At 57.8% G+C, this 19,832-nt stretch overlaps 2 protein-coding genes across 6 annotated transcripts; one reads left to right on the plus strand and one right to left on the minus strand.

Annotated features, from left to right (window-relative positions):
* Window positions 1-5,220: 5,220 nt before the first annotated feature.
* Window positions 5,221-15,415, minus strand: SPSB3 (splA/ryanodine receptor domain and SOCS box containing 3). Of its 4 annotated transcripts, none has more exons than XM_059862214.1 (7): window positions 15,292-15,415; window positions 11,806-11,939; window positions 9,730-9,910; window positions 8,930-9,117; window positions 7,032-7,134; window positions 6,495-6,620; window positions 5,221-6,264 (listed from the first exon to the last, which is right to left on the minus strand). In XM_059862214.1, exons 1-7 carry the CDS (start codon window positions 15,338-15,340, stop codon window positions 5,918-5,920), a joined length of 1,128 nt encoding a protein of 375 aa, XP_059718197.1. In that variant the 5' UTR covers window positions 15,341-15,415; the 3' UTR covers window positions 5,221-5,917. The 4 variants fall into 4 exon arrangements, with proteins under 4 accessions (XP_059718197.1, XP_059718198.1, XP_059718199.1 ...); XM_059862215.1 differs by having other exon boundaries at window positions 9,730-9,907; window positions 15,292-15,413; XM_059862216.1 differs by lacking the exon at window positions 15,292-15,415 and adding an exon at window positions 14,483-14,535.
* Window positions 14,813-19,308, plus strand: NUBP2 (NUBP iron-sulfur cluster assembly factor 2, cytosolic). 2 transcript variants are annotated; one of them, XM_059862219.1, is made up of 7 exons: window positions 14,813-14,879; window positions 16,147-16,265; window positions 16,831-17,029; window positions 17,290-17,444; window positions 17,606-17,716; window positions 17,977-18,046; window positions 18,622-19,308. In XM_059862219.1, the coding sequence occupies exons 1-7, from the start codon at window positions 14,846-14,848 to the stop codon at window positions 18,762-18,764; spliced, it is 831 nt and encodes a 276-aa protein (XP_059718202.1). In that variant the 5' UTR covers window positions 14,813-14,845; the 3' UTR covers window positions 18,765-19,308. The 2 variants fall into 2 exon arrangements, with proteins under 2 accessions (XP_059718202.1, XP_059718201.1); XM_059862218.1 differs by lacking the exon at window positions 14,813-14,879 and adding an exon at window positions 14,959-15,043.
* Window positions 19,309-19,832: the final 524 nt, after the last annotated feature.

Consider the following 19,832-nt stretch of genomic DNA (forward strand, 5'->3'; position numbering starts at 1 on the left):
GGCTTGATATCCCTTGAACTAAATTCCTGCCCTGCCTGAACGTGCCCCAAAGGGGGATAGGACCCGCAGCTTACCGGGAGCTAGGAAAGATGAGCAACTTTGCAGCGGCTGAGTAAACAGCTCTGGGCAGCCCGCCTCCCTCCTCTGCCGGCCCGGCTCCCTGCCCTGCCATCCCAGCTCCCTCCTCTCCTATCCCGGCTCCCTCCTCTGCCGGCCCGGCTCCCTGCCCGGCTCCCTCCTCTGCCATCCCGGCTCCCTGCCCGGCTCCCTCCTCTGCCCGCCCGGCTCCCTGCCCTGCCATCCCTCCTCTCCTATCCCGGCTCCTTTCCCTGCCATCCCAGCTCCCTCCTCTCCTATCCCGGCTCCTTTCCCTGCCATCCCAGCTCCCTCCTCTGCCATGCCGGCTCCCTGCCCGGCTCCCTGCCCTGCCATCCCTCCTCTGCCATCCCGGCTCCCTGCCCTGCCATCCCAGCTCCCTCCTCTCCTATCCCGGCTCCCTCCTCTGCCGGCCCGGCTCCCTGCCCTGCCATCCCAGCTCCCTCCTCTCCTATCCCGGCTCCCTCCTCTCCTATCCCGGCTCCCTCCTCTGCCATCCCTGCTCCCTCCCCTGCCATCCCGGCCATCCCTTCTCCCAGCCCTGCCGGGCCAGCCCGGGCTCATCTCGCCCAGGAAAGTGTCCAACCCATGTGCTTTCATGGAATCATTAAGGTTGGAAAAGACCTCCAAGATCAAGTCCAGCCTTTGACCAAACACCACTGCCCGCTCAGCCATATCAGGAAGTTCCACATCCAGTGGTTTTTTGGCCACTCCCAGGGACGGTGACACGAGCGCTAGCAGGGGTGAGGAGGGTGAGAACCGCGGGCTGTCCTGGCTCGCCTGAGCCTTGGTCCATGTGTTACGTGTTTCACCTCCCACTTCTCTGCGTGCTGCAGCCGTGGGGTAACACCACGTGCTGTGTGTAGCAGGAATTTGGCCAGCACCTCTCTGACAAGGGCAACAACAAAACACCTGGACAAGTGAATAATTCTCTCACATCCCAAGCCCAGAGCTCTGGGAAACCTCAGTGAAAGTTACAGGGTTGTTTGTCTGTGTCTGCCAGCCTGTCCTTGCTGTCAGTGGAAGGGCCCAGATTATTTGTGTGTCTCAAGGTCCTTTTGAGTCTCTGCAGATGAAAATCTGTCCTCGTGGTGAATGCAGTGGTGACTCAGCACTAAGGAAGGAGGGAAGATGACCTTAGGAAAAGCTTTTCACCCCCGTGCTCTGGAGATGTCCAGGAAAAGAAAGAAGATTGAGTGGGGAAAAGATTGAGCCCTTGGCAGAAAGAGGCTTTAGAAGAAGCCCAGACTTAATGCCAGGTGATGCCTCAGGTTTTTGCTTTCATATTTTTCAGATTCTGTGCTGCTGTAGTGTGCAGTTCTGAGCTTCATATTAGGGGATGGTGAGCTTTCTTCACAGAGTAGGGAGACAAAACAATTCCCTCTCTAGCTGGGGGCCAAGGACAAATGATCCAAATCTCAGGCCCAAGAGCACAAACAATGTGGGCTGAACAGAGAAAAACAAGGAGGATGGGACTTCATAGGCTAGAGCTATAACTGAACAATTAACTCCAATATGCAAATGGAGCAGAACTTATCAAAGTGAGAGACCCTGTGACTAGCAATGCATTTTGTGACCATTTTGGGTTCACCTTGGGTGCAGCCCTGGCTGGGCTCTTGTGCTGCCCAAGCTGGATCCATTGAGGCCTCCTAACAAATCCCTACTTTATTCTCTAACTCCATCTAGTCTCTGTTCTAGGGCAGCACAAGGCATCAAGGGAAGGGCTGCAAACTCTGGGGTCTGGGCACACAGCAGCCTCAGGCCTTGATCCCAGCTCTTTCTGCAGCTGGAGCTGCTGGAGTTTCCTTCCTGCCCTTCCAGGGTCAGGGCATGCAAGAGGAGAACAACAACCCAGGACTCTGGCAGGTGTGGAAGTGACAATTCCAGCAGTAAAACAGAGTCAGCAGCAGCAGCTACAGCAGCAGCAGCTGCAGTAGAAGCAACCCCTCCCCTGCTCCAGGTGAGCCCTCAAAGCCCTCTGTGGCCTGTTAAAGCTTGGAGGATAAGGGCAGGGAGGAATGTCGAGAATGGGAATCTTCACTAAAATCTCTGTGTTGATGAAGCAAACAAGCTTTGAATGTGCCACCAGTTCCCCAGGGAAGCAAGCATTGTCTCTGGGTGTGTGATTAAACCAGAGCCTTGTTCCAGTGGTATTTGCTCACCCTCCTGTTGGCCCTCCCAGGCCTCTCCCTGCTGTGGTCCCACTTCCCAGGGCCTGCTCACATCACCTTGGATGTTTCCCAGGGGATACCTTTGGCTGCCCACCCAGCCAGGGCAGCTCAGTGGTTGTTGGGGCAGCCACTGTGCCCCATGGTCTGTCCCTCAGCTCTGGCTTTGATGTCCCAGTGGCTGCTGCTGCAGTCTGACAGCTACAGCCCCTCAGGCAGGAAATGTGTCACTCCAGAGCTGTGAGGGCTTTCCACAGGACACCAAGCTCTCCTCATGGTGTACCCCACACCTTCCTTGCTCTTCTGCTCTCTGATCCTTCAGGGAGCTGTTTTAGCTCACCAAGTTCTCCCTCTCTCCATGCCCCTGAGCTTTCTGCTGTTCCTGACTGAGAATGGCAGGAGCAGGACTAGACAGGGATGCTCTGACCCTTCTGACAGCAGCTCAGCCAATGGATGAAGGCACATTTTTATCAGTACATGCTTGTTTTTGTGAACATTAATCATATAAAACTCCTACTGGATGAGGAACTCTGACAGAACTTTTATTTTAATATAATCTCATGTAGTCAAATACTCTCCTGTCCTTCTCCTTGCCCTGGAGCTTTGCTCTCTGGCCTCAGCACAGCCTCTCTGGAAGATGAATTTCTTCCCATTGCCAGAGGGCAGGGCTGGATGGGATATTGGGAAGGAACTGTTCCCTGGCAGGGTGGGCAGGCCCTGGCACAGGGTGCCCAGAGCAGCTGGGGCTGCCCCTGGATCCCTGGCAGTGCCCAAGGCCAGGCTGGACGGGGCTTGGAGTGACCTGGGACAGTGGGAGGTGTCCCTGCCCATGGCAGGGGGTGGAATGAGATGAGCTTTAAGGTCCTTTCCAACCCAAACCATTCTAGGATGTTGTGAAGTGGCCTCACAGCTCTCTCTGGAAAGACAGCACACAACTGAGTGTGTGCAAGGCCTGCCTCCAAGTGATGGAGGTTTGTTTGTTCTGAGCTTCACCTCCCCCATCCCAATATGTTTGGATGAAGGCTCAGTCATGGATCCTCACTGTAACAATGGGATTGAGTCCTGCAGGGAAGACTGGGGCCTCCTAGAGCACCTGTGCTAACTGTTCCCTCCTCTTCTGTGCCTCTGGAGAATGCAGCACAGAAGGTGACAAGTGACACCCTCTGAGCATCCCAGTGACATAGGACATCGGTGGCAAAGACCCTGTGCTGGGGCACGTCTCTAAGCCCAGCCCTGTTCTGGTTCTGTCCTGCTCCCCACAGAGGGACTGTGGGTGGTGTTGGTCACTCCTTTTATCTGCTAGTGCTTGGTTGTGGCTGAGCTGCAGCTGGGAGCCCAGCCAGGGGAAGCAGCTGATTCTCCTTCAGAACAGAGACTTGCACATCAATAAATGTCTCATTACAGATGCTTTCTTCACCCTCTTGGCTCTCATTTCCTCTTTCAGCTTCCCCAGCTTTCTCTCCTGCTGGCTGGAAAGCTGCCTGTCTCCTGTGAGAGCTGAAGAATGCTGGAACAGGCTAGTGGAGCTCTGTCCTTGCAGGTGAGGTGCTGGACAAGCCATGTATCTTCTTCAGCATGTCCTGACCTTCCATGCCCTGCTCTGGCTCTTTGTGGGATCTGTTTCTGTAGATCCTGCTGTGGCTCCCAGGGACATGTGGGTCCTGTTTGAGTCACTTGGGAAAATATCTGCCAACTGTTAAAACCAGCTGAGAGGAGAGGAGCCACCTCCTTGGGGTAACAGAACTCAGGGCAGGGCAGTTTATTCACTGAACTCCCAACACGAGAAAATGCTGAGTAAGCTCCAGAAAATCCACAGGAAAAGGTGGGTTAGGATGGGATTCTCTTTTCCCAAAGCTCCATTATTAACCAAAAACAGTCACAGCCAGGATGGAGGTGGGTCAGGGCTCCCCCAGTGCTTGCTGAGGTTTGGGATTGTTCACTGGGGCTTTCCACAGTGACACAGAACCCCTGCACTTGTTCCCACAGCCCTGGAGCAACCAGTGCTGCAGGAGCAGGAGAGCCCCTCCAAACCACCTTCCTCCCTGCAGCTGCTGCTGCTTGAGTCAGTTCCTGGGAAAGAGCAAACCAGAAGGCAGCTTGTTCTGGCTGCAGCACCAGTGCAGCCCATGGACAGAGCCTGACCTGCTGCAGTAAAGTTCTCATTCAAAGCCTTGCCCCAGAGCAGCAAGAGCCAGCTTTGCTTCAGGATTTGCCAAAGAGCTCAGCAGGGAAGAAGTGTGCAGGAAGTTTTACCTGAGCCTGTGGGGGTCTGTGATGGGAGCAGAGGAAAAGGCAGCAGCTGGAATGTGTTGGAAGGAAACCCAGAGGGAACTGGTTAAAAGCCATTTCCCATCCATACCTCAGCCCTGTTCTACTTTCCAGTGCCCTCTGCAAGGCTGACAGCACCAGCTCAGCCCTGACTCCTCAGCCCACCAGAGGAGAGCTCAAAGGCTGGGGGAAAGCCCCCTGGGCTGAGCACAGGCCCTGCAGGGACTGGCCTGGGTTGGCACCAGCCCTGTGGGAGCACAGAGCCCATTCCCTGGCAGTGGCATGAGGCCACAGCACAGTGAGGCACTTGTCCAGATCCTAATGGAGCATTTCCCCTGAGCAGGACCACAAAGTCTTGGAGGAACTGCTCTGATTGCCAGGCTCTGGGGTGGGGGTTTGGGGTGTTTTTCCCAGCATGACCTGACAGAGGGCAGGCACTATAAACCCTGCAGCCTTCCTTCCAGTGCACAGCCACAGGCATCACCCTGGCTCCACTGAACATCACCCCAGCCAGACTTCTGCTTCAGTGGGAAGCACAAGAGCCCTGCACAGGGCAGAGACAAGGGCATCTCTGCTGCCTTCACCTCCTCCAGCTCTGACACACAACTGCTGCAACCCAAAACCTCCCAGGCTATTTCTGACAAGCACCTGCAGCCTCCTGCCTTCAAGGGCCCCAAGAGGAACAACAGACAGCTTCTACATTTATTATTACAGTTTAACACAGTCTTGGACAGAGGAGAAGCAGCAGAAACCAACATGCAAAGCAATTAAAAGTCCCCAGGGGCTCGAGGAACACCAGCCACAGCTCAGCTCCTGGACCTGCTCCCAGCAGGGTCTCTGGGAGCCCTTTCCCTGCAGCTGCTGCTCCATCGTGCCCCAGAGCGGGACGAGGTGATGGCAGACACCAAACCTACACACACAGAGAGGAGAGGATGGGCCTGGGATTGTGTCTCAGTGAGTCAGGTCCAGTATCTGACTGGAATCCAGCACACTCCAACCAGGAGACTGCCTGACCATCCTGAGCTGGAAGGGAGCCATGAAGATTATCAAGTCCAACTCCTGTCATCAAGTCCAGTTTCTTAAACATTGCCTGTGCCAACAGGGAGAAGAGAGATCCTTTGGGAAGAGGGGCTGGCTTCCACAGCAAGTCAGGAGATGAAGCTCAGATATTTCACCACAAATTTCTTGTGTCAGAACTGGCATCTCTTGGAGCCAGCAGCTCTTCTAAATGTCTGTGATGGATGTCAAGGCCAACGATTTGCACAGCGCTGGAGAATCTTTGCCAACAGGTAGAAATGGATGTCCCCAGAAGGAAGAGGTGCATCAGGCTTGACTGGCCCTTGCAGACAACACAACAAACCTCACCCACGTGCTGTGCAGAGCCATTATGTCCTCCTGCACCTCTTCCTTTGGCAGGCCTCCGCATCCGAGCCGCACGAGCTGTCCGAGTCGCTCCCCGAGGATGAGGAGGAGGAAGGCTTTGACGTGCTATAGTTCATGCTCAAGACCCAGCCCAGTTTGTTGTGCAGCACCTGCTTGAGTCCTGGGGGCAGGGGCAGCACCTCCAGCGTGTCCACGTAGTCGGGCAGGAGCTGGCGCAGGCGGAAGCAGCACAGGTACTGCAGGGACGTGCGGCTGGCGCAGGACCGGATCACCTTCATGCTGCTCTTGGCCGCCGTCGAGCACACCATGGGGTAAAACTTCTTGTTCTGCAGCTTTGTGGCTGCCACCCCTGCCAGGCAGAGCACCAGGGACAGCACGTTAGTTTAGACACAGGGATCCCCCCCCTCCCGCCTACCCTGAGCCCATTAACTGCAAAGCTGTTGGGAAAAGCTTTCCAGAATCCCAATATACTAAACAACAAACGTGACCTTCCTCCCACTCACTTCACACCTTCTGCTTTCCCAGTGTTTTCTGCTGCAGCCAGACTCGAGTTGCTCCCACCCCATCCCTGGCTCTCACCTATGCACTTGCGGTTCTTGAAGAACGTGAGTGTTCCGTGCCACGTGTCCAAATGCACCCCAATAATGGAGCCTTGGCCAAACCTCGAGGAGAAGTTCGTTTTGTCCCCTTTGTGGTGCAGCAGTCCTGGAAACACAGCCAAAAAATGGCATTCTGTGGAAAACCTGCACTCCAGAAATCCATCCCAACTCCCATGCTGCTGGTACAGCCTCACTCAGTGCCAGAAACATCCCTGCATTTCTGACCCCTGCCCTCCCATCCCAGAGTGGATGGTGGAAAGGCAAAAGTGAGGTTTTACAACTCCAGAGCACAGGGAGCAGCACTGAAACACCAAAGTGCTGATGTGACTGTAGTTCTGTGATGCCCTGGCACGTTCCCACACCAGCTCTAAGGGCTCTACAAAAACGGGGCCAGGAGAGATGCTCCAAGGGCTGTGAGCTGCCAGCAGCTGCTCTGGTGTCCTTAACAAAGGAATTCACAGGCCTGGTGGCACCTCTTATGCCACTGCTGCCCACCCAACCACCCTGGCCATGTTACCTGTGTAGGAGAGTCCCCAGCTGTCCTCGTCCTTGCCCAGCAGGCTGCAGAAGGTGTGGCGGTACTTGTCCAGGTTCACGTCCGACGTCCCAATCCCCACCATCTGCGAGGCAAAGCAGGGAGGAAGAACACAAGCTCAGTGTCTTTTCAAGCAACAAGACACAACCAAGATTCTACCTCCAGTTCTTCCCTCCTCTTCGTGGCTCAGCCCAAAACACCCAGAGGGGTTGGTGAAGCCAAGTCAGAGGTTTCAGGGTGGAGCTGAAGGTTCCCAGCTCTGATTTCCTTTCCTAAGTGAGGAGGCACAGCTAAAATGCTGGAGAAGGTCCCTGTCCTGTTCACAGAGTCACAGAATGGTTTGAGTTGGCAGGAACTGTAAAGCTCATCTCATCCCACCCCCTGCCATGGGCAGGGACACCTCCCACTGTCCCAGGCTGCTCAAAATCCTGTCCAACCTGGCCTTGGATACTGCCAGGGATCCACGGGCAGCCACAGCTGCTCTGGGCACCCTGTGCCAGGGCCTGCCCACCCTGCCAGGGAACAATTCCTAATTCCCAATATCCCATCCAGCCCTGCCCTCTGGCAGTGGGAGCCATTCCCTGTGTCCTGTCCCTCCATGCCTTGTCCCCAGTCCCTCTCCAGCTCTCCTGGAGCCCCTTTAGGCCCTGGCAGGGGCTCTGAGGTGTCCCTGGAGCCTTCTCCTCTCCAGGTGAGCACCCCCAGCTCTGCCAGCCTGGCTCCAGAGCAGAGGGGCTCCAGCCCTTGGGGCATCTCCATGGGCTGCCCTGGACTCTCTGCAGCAGCTCCACATCCTTCCTGTGCTGGGCCCCAGGGCTGGAGGCAGCTCTGCAGGTGGGGTCTCACCTGAGGGGGCAGAATCCCCCCCTCCTGCTGCCCACGCTGGGGGCTCAGCCCAGCACAGGGGGGTTCTGGGTTCTCACGGCCAGGCCATGTCCAGGTCTTATCCTCCAACACTCCATGTCCTTCTCCCAGAGCTGCTCTCACTCCAATCTCTGCCCAGCCTGGATTGGTGCTTGGGATTGCCCTGACCCAGGTGCAGCACCAGCACTTGGGCCTTGTTCAACTTTCTTCCCATGGCCCCACCTCTCCAGCCTGTCCAGGTCTCTCTGGGGATGCCCCATCCCTCCAGGGCGTCACCTCCCCACACAGCTGGGTGTCAGCTCCAGTCTGGCCAAGGGTGCCCTCACTGTCCATGTCCCCAGCAGAGATGTGAAACAACACTGGTCCCAGTGCCAACCCCTGAGCAATGTCACTTGTCACTGGTCTCTGTCGACTCCCAACTCTGCATGTGATCATCCAGACAATTCCATACCCTCAAGTGGTCCCTCTGTCAAATCCAGGTCTCTCCAGGTTAGAGACAAGGATACCAGGCAAGGCAGCAACAAATGCTTTGCACAAGTTCAGGCAGATGAGTTCAGTTCCTCTTCCCTCCTCCACCAACACTGCAACTCCATCACAGAAGGCCACTGGATCCCTCAGTGAAGCCATGATGGATGTCATCAATCACATCCACTCTTTCCATGTGCCTCTGCATAGCTTCCAAAAGGATCTGCTCCATGTTTGCCAGGCCCAGAGGTGAGACTGGTCAGCCTGTACTTCCCTAGGTCTTCCTTATTTTCCTTTCTTAAAATGGGGGTTATGCTTCCTCTTTCCCAGTCACTGGGAACTTCACCAGCCTGCCACAGCTTCTCCATTATGACAGACAGTGGCTAAGCCACTTCATCCACAAGCTCCCTCAGATCCCAGGGATGCACCTCATCAGCTCCCCATGGACTTGTGCACTTCCAGACAGCCTCAAACCTCATCTGCCATGGTGGAGCCTCATCCTGCCAGCCCCTGTCCCAACTCCTGGGCATTTCTGCGTGCCCCACACGTACCATGTCAGTGCCATACACCGGGGAGGTCATCTTGATCTCCCAGAAGTGCTGGCCCTCTGCCAGCTCCTTGTTGCCACGGATGGCGGCCGTGCCACAGCTGTACTCCATGTGGAAGTTCACCTTGCGGTTGTCACACGTCAGCAGCGTGGCTGTTGACTTGTTCAGGTCATCCCACACCCAGTCAAAATCTGTTGAGGAAGCACAGAGGGGACAAGGATGGGCAAAGACCCTCAGGGAACGAGCCCCAAGCCAAAGCACAGGCAGATGTTTGTTCTGAAGGCCTGTTAGTGGGTTTGTTTCTATTTCTCTTATTCTTTAAGAGGATAACTCTTAAGCTGTACACATCAGAGAACTGCTTGAGGCCTGAACTACTCTGCAGTGTCTCACCAGGGATGGATCAGTGCTCCAATGTCAGCATTCACCAAGCCAAATTGTGGCTGATACCGGGCAGAGCCTCCCTTCTCCCCGCACTCCACAGGCTCTCCCCCCAGGGAGGTGGCTCTGCCCTGCCCCAGGCTCTCCCCCCAGCCCACACCTACCCTGTGCTCTGAGCCAGGCACCCTGCCAGCCCCTGCAGGGATCAGGAGGGCCCTAAGCAGGGCTCTGTTTCACTGGGGCCTAAGCCAGATCGGAAAGCAGGTCCCAGGGGTGAGCGCTGACGCCGTAACAGCATCAGCCCTGAGCCTGGAAACACGACAGCAGGCAGGGGCTGGTAATCCTCCTGTGCCTCAGGATGTAAACAAAGGGGTGCTGGGACAGGAACAGGACACTGCAGGGGACCCCCATGCCGAGCCCCTTACACTCGTCCTCCTCGCCGCAGCGGCAGTCGCGGACGCGGTGCAGGGCGTGCAGGCTGGAGCAGTAGGGAGCTTCACTCTGGTTCTCACAGTTGCAGTAGGACTCTCCAGTCACAGGGATGGCACTTGGGATGGAGGGAGACAGGGAGGAGAACTCTGGCTCCGAATCCGAGTCGCTGTGCTGCTGGGGAGAACAGGAATGCTCACTGCTGGGCACGCCAGGCATGGAGCTGGGCTGGCAGAGCTCCCCGAGGGCTCTGCTGGGACATCCCCAGGCTTGTGTCCCACAGGGAGCTGTGCCCAAGGAATCACCCTGCTCTGGAACATGGATAGTGCCTGCTGAGCTGCAGAGACCTCTCAGCATTCTGCAGTGCAGGTACATCCTGTGTGCCTGCCAGGGACGTGGAGCTGTCACAGCAGGGTGACAGCCCAAGTCTGGAACACACACATTCTGAAGGAAATTCTGTGCTAAAGCTTTGGCTTTCACCAGGCAGGATCCAGCCACAGCAGAGTGGAGCACTGCTCTGGTGAGGCTGTGAAGAGGCTGGGAGGCACAGGAGGAGAAGGGAGAGGGGGCAGGACAAAGGGAGCCAGCTGAGCAGCATGGCTGCAGCTCCCAGGCCAGCACTGCAGACAGGCCCACGGGGAACCCAGGGCAGGGTTAAAGGGCTTTTGTTGACTTTCATGAACTCAAAAATCTGATTTACTGTTCCCTAGTGCCAAGAGACCACAATGATCCTGGACTGGACACGGTGAGAGCCACAGCCCAGTTTCACTCCCGTGCTATGGTGTTGCCTAAGGGATTCTCTTGTCACTGGTTGCAGAGTTACTCTAGGTTTAGGTTTATGTGCTGCTCAGGTGTACCTGCTTGTTATTCACCACCATGGTCAGGGGCATTTAATGACAAAAACCCTTTCAACTCATGTTCTTGCAGCTGTGCAAGACAGGGAATTGAAACTACTTGGGCTTACATACGTACTGCTCAGGCTGGCTCTGGCCTGCAGACCCAAGAGCTCGGGTTCTGTCTAACCTAACTTCTAACTTTCCCAAGTACTGCTGCCTAGAAATCCTGTCATTCCCCTGACTGCAGGGACAGAAACCTGCTCATTTTCTGGGAGCACAGTGCCTGGCTTTGGACACTGTGCTCTGGCAGAGCCTCCTGGCCTCAGTGTGGCTCTGAAGCTCCTGGAGCAGCTCCTTGTGTCCCCACCACTGCACAGGGAACTCAGCTCACACACTCAAGGATGAGGAAAATAGGGAAGGATGGCAGAGGCAAATCAGTCACTCCTTGCACTGTTTTACTCTTGCTCTCCCTGCCATGTTTCCATTGCCAGCACACCTGGATCAGGTTCAGAAGTGGGGTTCACACTGCAGAGCAGGAAATGTGAGGAAATTTCAGTCTGAAGACACTGCCCTGCAATCTCCACCACCATCTCCAAGCCCCTCACAGCCCAGGAGGGAGCACAGCCAGCCAGATGAGGGAACTGATCCACTTCAAACACTTATCTAGAGCTCTGCTTCCAAAAAAATTTATAAAAATACAGAGGGGCTTGACAGCTGACCTGCAAGCAAAGCTGAGTTAATAGAAGAAATAACAATTGATTTTTGAATGTATCCATAGCAAGGAAGAGGACAAGGCTGTCAGCATGGAGACAGATTAGAAAAGACACATGAAAATTTTTGTAAGCTAGATTGCATAAGTAGACGTGTACGCAATCTTATTAAATTTCTGTAAAACCTTTGCCAATTATACTGACGCTAATTGCTTTGCACCAATGAATATAATAAGTTATTGTGATGTAGTTAATGACTTAAGATCATGCTTTGTTAAGAGTATATAAGCTAGAGAACACGCAAAATAAAAAACTTTTTTCTTCTTGGACCCTGATCACGTGTGTGTCACGTGCAACCTAACGATAACAAAAATATTGTATGTACTTTATGTATGACACATCCATTCTATGCATTTAGTATCAATGTTGACCATTACTGACTCCTTCCTGCTTTTGGCCAGTTCACAGCTGGTGTCAGGGACAGGAAAGCACCCCCGGTGGCCCCGGAGCCCCGAGCCCAGCCTACCTGGCCGTCGGAGTCGTAGCCCCAGCCCCGCGCGCTGGCCCGGCCGTCGGCCTCGCGCCGCACCCCGCTCAGGACGAAGCGCCAGGCCCGGCTGCTCCGCGGGCGCCGTGCCATGCTGCCCCCACGCAGGTAGGCTGGGGAAGGAACACGGGGTTACACTGCTGCCACACCTCTGCCACCTCCCCGAGGGACCAGCACAAGATCAGCAAAGGAAGTTCCCTGCACATGAAGAGCCTCTGCAAACTTTAACCTCTTTCTCCACCCAGGGTCAACTTCTCCCTGAGCCAGGTGTTCAGCTGGCCCCAGGAACACTCACAGCATCCAGCTGTGGTGGCAGCAACTGCCCCTCTGCAGGAACTGCATCCTGCAGCCACCTCTCACCTGGCCTGGGGAGCTTCAGGCCTGTCAGAATCAGAGTCCTTTGGGCTGGAAGGACCTTCAAGCTCATCTTGTTCCACCCCCTGCCATGGGCAGAGACACCTTCCATGGAGCAGGCTGCTCCAAGACACAGCCTCCCTGCTGCCCAGCAACCCTCCAGCAGCTGTCCTGGCCCCAGCCACCTGCACTGCCCCAGCCCCCTGCAGCCCAGATGTCTCCATGGAAGGCTGTCCACCTGCAACTGCCCTCTGATGGAAGACTTTTCTCCCAGTGCTTGGAGAGGAAGAGAAACCACTTTCCTGCTCACTGGAAGGAAACCAGGGCTGTGACAGACCTCTCCCAACTTGCCTCAAGGACAACAGGCAGAAGGAAAGTGATGCCTCAGGTTTTAGCTTTTATAGTTTTCAGATTCTGTGCTGCTGTAGTGTGCAGTTCTGAGCTTCACATTAGGGGATGGTGAGCTCTCTTCACAGGGTAGAGAGACAAAACAATTCCTTCTCTAGCTGGGGGCCAAGGACAAATGATCCAAATCTCAGGCCCAAGAGCACAAACAATGTGGGCTGAAGAGAGAAAAACAAGCAGGGTGGGACTGCATGGGCTAAAGCTGTAACTGGACAATTAACTCCAATATGCAAATGGAGCAGAACTTATCAAAGTGAGAGACCCTGTGACCAGTCATGCATTTTGTGACCATTTTGGGTTCACCTGGGGTGCAGCCCTGGCTGGGCTCTTGTGCTGCCCAAGGTGCATCCATTGAGGCCTTTTAATAAGTACCTACTTTATTCTTTAACTCTGTCCAGTCTCTTTCTAGGTCAGCCTGCACAGGGCATCAGAAGCAGCTGCATGACTCCCAGCCCAACAGGGATGCTGTTCAGAGACAGATTTCCTGAGGCTCCTTCCCTGGGCACAGCCTGACAGGCACACCAGCTCCCAGCTCCCACACAGCACCATGGAACTGGACGTGACAGGGAAACCTCAGCTTCCAATCTCATCTGCCTGAAGTTTATCTTTGCAGGATTCAACTCCCCACCAAGAGGCATCCTCAGGACTGTAACCCTTGAACCCTCTCCCTCAGCTCAGCCTCAAGCCAGAGCCTGCCATAAAGCACCTGGCCCTGTTCCTCCTGCCCCCAGTGGGACAGCAGCTCCCGGGAAAGCAGGACAGGCCAAGCCATGGCCAACTGTGCAGCTGCTCATGGATGCTTTGAAGGGCTCTGGAAATCCCATCTGCTGAAATCACAGGGGTCACACAGCTGTGCTGGGAAAGCACCTAAAACCAGAGCAGAAACCCTTCTCCAGCTTTGCTGAGCACCCATGGCAGCCCAGCAGAGCTGCCCTGCTTCCCCAGGCCCTGACTAAGGCTGAGACTTAGAGCCAGCACAGAGACCCCAGCACCAGTGGCAGAGTCAGACATGGACTTGTTATGGCTGGAAAAGATCTCTTGGATCAACGAGTACAACCATTCCCAGCACTGCCAAGGCCACCACTGAACCATGTCCCTAAGTGCCACATCCACACAGCTTCTGAAGACCGGCAAGGATGGTGACCCCACCACTGCCCTGGGCAGCTGTGCCAGTGCCTGACCACCCTCTCCATGAAGGAATTTTCCCCAATATCCAACCTGACCCTGACAGCTTGAGGCCCTTCCTCTTGTCCTGTCCCTGTTCCCTGGGAGCAGAGCCCGACCCCCCCGGCTGTCCCCTCCTGTCAGGAGTTGTGCAGAGCCACGAGGTCCTCCCGAGCCTCCTTTTCTCCAGGCTGAGCCCCTTTCTCAGCTCTCTCAGTCCCCCCTTGTGCTCCAGCCCCTCAGTGTCTGCTTGACCAGCTGCCCCTAGGACTGGAGCTGCCTCAGCAGTGCCAGCACAGGGGACGGCCCCTGTCCCGCTCCTGCTGTCACAGCAGCGCTGCCACCAAAAGCCGCTCACCCTGCGGGGCCCTGGGCTCGCTGAGGCCTTTCCGGGGCCCAAGGCGATGCTGCGGCGTGACCCGCACAGCCACGGGTACCGGGCAGCGCGGGGGAACCATGGCGGGAGGCCCGGCCCGGCTCCCTGGCCGCGGAGGCAGCGGCTCCACCAAGGGCGGCCACCGGAGCCCGGCTGTGCCGGCAGCTGAGGCCGCCGGACAGGGCCAGGCCAGGCCAGGCCACGGCGCTCGGGTCGCACAACCCCAGCCCGCCCTCAGCCAAACCCCAACCACGGCTCCCAGCTCCGGCCCGTCCGCCGAGTCCCCGGCCCACCTGCCCGGCCCGGCCCGGCCCAGCACTGCCCCGGCCCGGCCCGGCCCGCGGCGCTCTGACCTACTTTCCTCTCCCGGGACATAAACAATCCGCTCCCGGCACCGCCCCCGGGCGCTCATTGGCTGCGGCCGTGGGCTGAGCGCTCTGTCACCCACAGGCGGAGAGGGACGAAGGGGGCGGGGCCTGAGAAAGCCCGGCGCTATTGGCTGTCTCGTGTGCCAATCGCCAGAGAGCGACGCCATTGGGCGGCCGCTCGCGAAGGGAAAGCACTAAGCCCATTGGGTGATGCGAAAGGAGCACGAGAAGTGGATTGGCTCTGAAGCCCTGGAGGGCGGGCTATCCGGTGAAAGTGCGGCTTGCGATTGGACACAGCACCTGCCAGTCCAGGGTGGCGGGACCTTGGGCCGGAGGAAGACGGAAGCGGGTGATGCGGGGAGGCAACATGGAGGAGACGGCCGGGGGTGAGCGGCGGAGAGGCCGCGGCCGGGGGGAACCGGGATCCGGGGTCTCGGCCTGGGGGGGCCCTAGCCACCTCTGGGGGGCGTCCCAGCAGGAATGACCCGGCTCCGCGGAGTTCCGAGGTGCTCGGGCCGAGCCGGTCTCGCGGTGTTCGGCCCGACTCCTGGTGAGGGGCGCTCCGGGCCGGGCCGGGCTCCTGTAGGCGGCGGGCACCGCTCATCGGGAGCTGACGCTGAGCCTTGCCCGAGGCCCTGGCCCGGCTCCCGCGGCAGACAACGCCGAGTAAACGAGCCCGGCGCGGGGCTGCCGCTGTCACCGGGCGGTGTCCCGGGCGCACCTCGCGCGGGGGGGCCCCGTCTGCCCCTCCCCGGGCCCCTTCTCCCCCCTCCCCGTTGCGGGGCCCGTGGCCTTTACCGTCGGCGGAGGTGCTGATGAGCTCTGCCATGGTCCGTGCGGGCTCCATGCCGTCTGTGCCGCTGCTGCCGAGCCAGCCCCGGCGCGTTGAGTCCGTGCCCGGTCGTGTCGGGGCGCCCGGAACGCGGCCCCGGGCGGGCGGGCGGCGTTCGCCGGCGGTGGCTGGAACGACCCGGCCGCCCCCTGTGCTGCCCCGGGCCGAGCGCTCCCTGCTCCGGGGAGCTGAGCCCAAAGCAGAGCCGGGAGCGCTGACAGCAGAGCGGAGAATGCGGGGAGGGCTGGAGAGGAGCGCGGGGCCGGCAGGAAGCGACTGGTGTGGCACGGAGGAAGGAAACGCCAAGGGCCTGAGCTCACCGTCAGCCTCGGGCCATGGCCCGGCTGAGCTTCACGAGCCCCGTGTGTGTTTATTGCTCTGCTGCCCAATTTCCACTTAGGTCATGGGGACCAGCCTTTGCTCCCCACACACGGTGTTTATTGCCATTGTTCTTCTTGTCCCTGTTCTGATGACAAAAAGCCTGTGGCGTGTCCACCTCTTCTTTCCCACTGCCTTACACTGAGGGCAGAGCTCAGCAGGGCTGCAGCTCCTTCCAAGGGGCAGCTCTGATCTCTGGGACAGGGAATGGCTAGAGCTGTGCCAGGGCAGGGTCAGGGTGGGCATCAGGAAAGGTTCTTCCCCCAGAGGTGCTGGGCATGGCCCCGAGGCTGCCAGAGCTCCAGGAGCGTTTGGACAGCGCTGCCAGGGATGCCCAGGGTGGGATTGTTGGGGGGGTCTGTGCAGGGCCAGGAGCTGCCCTGGATGATCCCTGGGGTCCCTCCCCTCTGAGGATATTCCCTAATTCTGTGCTACACCTGCAGAGAGAGCCAACCTGGCCGGGGTGCGGCACATCGTGCTGGTGCTGTCGGGGAAGGGCGGCGTTGGGAAGAGCACCCTCTCCACCGAGCTGGCCCTGGCGCTGCGGCACGCCGGGAAAAGGGTGAGTGAGCCTTGGGGTGCTGAGCTCTGCCTTCTCCCTTCCTGCCCTCAGCTGGGCTGGATTCTCCCCACCCTTTCCATGTGGTGTCCTTGGTGGGCAGTGTGTGGATTCTCTGTGAAAATGCAATTTGTTATCGTGTGATCCAGTTCAGGTACTGCAGTTCATTTCTCTTTTGTCTATCTTATTAAATCACCCAATATTTGTTGTTGAAATTGGCACTGGGACGTGACATGGCTGCTTTGTGGTGTCACCCTCGCTCCCTCTGTGGGTGAAGTGGGTGAGCTCAAGGACTCTTAAAATGGGAATAAAAAGGAAATGTGTGGGCAGGAGACAGACTGAATTCCCTCAGGACCTTTTTAAAGGCTCTGTGCAGCCTGTGCCACTTGGGTTCTGGCATAAAGCACTTGGAAACAGGCAGGGGATGCTCCTTGGGGAGCAGGAGGTCAGGAGGGATATGAAATTTAAAGTATTTGTGTTCCAAATGTGGCTGTTGTAGAAGTGGGGTGGCCGGGGGCTCCTGAGCCCACCCTGCTGGGCCTGTCTGAAGGGCTGTGCCTGTGCCCAGGTGGGGATCCTGGACGTGGACCTGTGTGGCCCCAGCATCCCGCGCATGCTGAGGGTGCAGGACAGTGCTGTGCACCAGTGTGACAGCGGCTGGGTCCCCGTCTTCGTGGGCCAGGACAAGGCCATCGCCCTCATGTCCATCGGCTTCCTGCTGGAGCGGCCCGACGACGCCGTGGTGTGGAGGGGACCCAAGAAAAACGGTAACACCAGGGCTTGCTGCTGGGGGAAGCTCCTGTGAGCCCTCCTGGAGGTCCTGCTGCCTCCTGGAGAGGTTATTCCTTGGGGGAGCTAAGCTCCTGTTCCACAAGGATGGGTTGATGTCATTCAGATGGGGACAGTGCAGCTGCCACACGTGTTGTGCTGACAGCCTTGTCCCCTCTCCCTGTCCCCTGGCTCCCAAGCCACCTGCTGAAGCCCGCTGTGGTTTGGGGTTTTTTATCTGCCCCTTTTATTTCCATAGCTTTGATCAAACAGTTTGTCACTGACGTGGCCTGGGGGGAGCTGGATTTCCTCATCGTGGACACGCCGCCGGGCACGTCCGACGAGCACATCTCCACCGTGGAGGCCTTGAGGCCCCACCAGCTGCTCGGGGCAGTGCTGGTCACAACACCTCAGGTGGGACACGGGGCTGGAATTCCTGGCAGGCAGCACGTTTGGAGGGGGGAAATGCACCCCAGGTTTGCACAGGGCTGACTGTGGGTGCTTGTTCTGCACGTGTGCTCTGGAGGCACAGTCAGTGTGGCCAGAGGGATCCCCAGCTGCTGCTGTTCCCTCAGGCCGTGTCCGTGGGGGATGTGAGGCGGGAGCTGACGTTCTGCAGGAAGGCAGGACTGCACATCCTCGGCATCGTGGAGAACATGAGCGGCTTCGTGTGCCCCCACTGCTCTGTGAGCTCCCCTGAACTTCCTCCTCTGGGCCCTTCCTTGTGGTTGTGGGGTGGAGACTTGGGAAACGCCACGAGGGCGAGCCAGGGAGAGGAGAGACTGCCAGCTTTGGGCTCTGCTGTGCTGAGGAGAGGGGGAGGGCAGGGCACAGGGAACGCCTGGGGCTGCAGGGTGGAGGGCAGCTGGCCCTGCTCAGGGCTGGCAGCTCCTGCCCTGTCACACAGGGCTCTGGCCTTCCTGACTCACTCCTCTTCCTCCTTCAGGAATGCACAAACATCTTCTCCAAAGGGGGAGGCGAGGAGCTGGCCAAGCACGCCGGGGTGCCCTTCCTGGGTGAGTGGCCTCTGCAGCAGAGCTCTGTTCAGGGCTGCTCTCGTGGTGCTCTGGGAGGGCTGAGCACAGAGAAGGAGCATCCCGGGGCAGGTGGGCTGGGCTGGGAGCCCCAGGCACCTGGGCAGAGCTGAGGTTTGTGCTTTGCCTCTCTGCTGTCCAAACTCCTCACAGTGGGCCCCTGGCCCTGCTGGGGCAGAGATGGTGGTGCCAGCAGCCTGCTCTGACTGCTGACATCATGGTGACAGTGTAAACAGGCCTGGAGCTCCATGAGAGCCATCCTGGAATGTCTGGAGCCTCCCTGAGAAATGGGAGCTGAGGACTGAACCCTGTCCCTGGACAGGGCTGGCATCAGGTGGGAGAGCCCCTCTCATGAAGCACCAGGGTGGGGTGGGGCCTTGGAGCCAGAGGAAGTGGTTGCAGGTGGGAATGATCTCTTGGAGAGCCCAGGGAGGGCAGTGCTGGCTCTTCCCTACCACTTTCCCTGGAGCTGACTGTGGCAGTGTGTGTTTTATCCCTGGCTGCAGACCTGGGCCCTGCAGGGAGCAAGCTCTCACTCTCCCTCCCCTGTCCCACAGGCTGCGTCCCCCTGGACCCCCAGCTCAGCCAGAGCTTGGAAGAAGGCAGAGACTTCATCCAGGAGTTTCCCAAGAGCTCTGCCTTCCCTGCCTTGACTCACATTGCCCAGCAGATCTTGGATACATCGCAGAGGAGCTCCTGAGGAGGCTGTGGAGCTGGACTGGTGCCAGCCTAGCAGCCCCAGCAGCGGGGAGGGGATGCAGGAAGTGTTCAACTCAAACTGGGGTGTGAGGGGGGGAGCACAGATTCCTGCTGCTGCTGCTGGCAGTCCCAGAGGGAAGAAGCCACATCCCCTCAGCCTCAAAGAGACTCTGGAGCTGCAGTGTCCAGTGCTGTTCTTCCCTGAGCATTCCCACATAGTTCTGATCACCTGGATCATGGCTCCATGTGCTGCTGCCTTCTCCTGCTGCCTGATGGATCACACAGGGCTTGCCTCAGTGGCTGGCTGGTGCTGGGTGCTCCCATGTGGAGCCAGGCCAGGCCCTGAGCTCAGAATTCTCAGCTCACTGGTTCCTGATGGACCACGAGGGCACAGCACAGTCTGGCTGGGCTGAGGAAGCCCCTTCAGGAGCTGTCTGGGAGCTGCATCCCATCGTGCTGGGAAGGAGCCCTCGGGCCTGCCGGGCTTCTGTGACTCAGGAATATTTTTCAAGGTTCCAGGCAGTAAAACCTTTTCTTAAAATGCAGGTCTGCAGAGTTGTGTTTTTCCATGGCTTCAGGCCTTGCTGTATCTCTGAGTCTTGGCCCTTCACATACATCAAGGTGTTTGCTGCTGTTCCCTGGTCTCCTTGCTGGAATTCAGCTAAATCTCTCCTATAACAGCATCGGGATCCAGCCTGTCCCTTGTCTTGCTGTGAGCCAGCTCTGGCAGCCCTTCAAGGAGCTGTTCTCCAGCCCCAGCCTGGGGCTCCTCTGTGTCCCCAGCTGGTTCCTGCTTCTTTCACTTCCCAGTGTCCTGTTCCCTGCACCCCTTCCCATGGGCTGCTGCTCCCATGGGAGCTGCCCTCCTCTTGCAGGCTGGAGTTAAGCTGGGGAAGCAGTGAAGGTGGTGGCCTTGCATCTCATCTCCCTCCCTCCTGGACTCTGAGCCCCTCCTGCCTGCCTCCCTCTCTGCCTTTGGGACTCCCCCTCACAGTGAGGTTTTGGGAAGACAGGGAAATCCTGGATTTCCACTGAGGAGACTGGATTCCAGCAGGCAGGAGCAGGAGCA

The sequence above is a fragment of the Haemorhous mexicanus genome, chromosome 17 (assembly GCF_027477595.1).
Source record: "Haemorhous mexicanus isolate bHaeMex1 chromosome 17, bHaeMex1.pri, whole genome shotgun sequence".
Classification (NCBI taxonomy): domain Eukaryota; kingdom Metazoa; phylum Chordata; class Aves; order Passeriformes; family Fringillidae; genus Haemorhous; species Haemorhous mexicanus.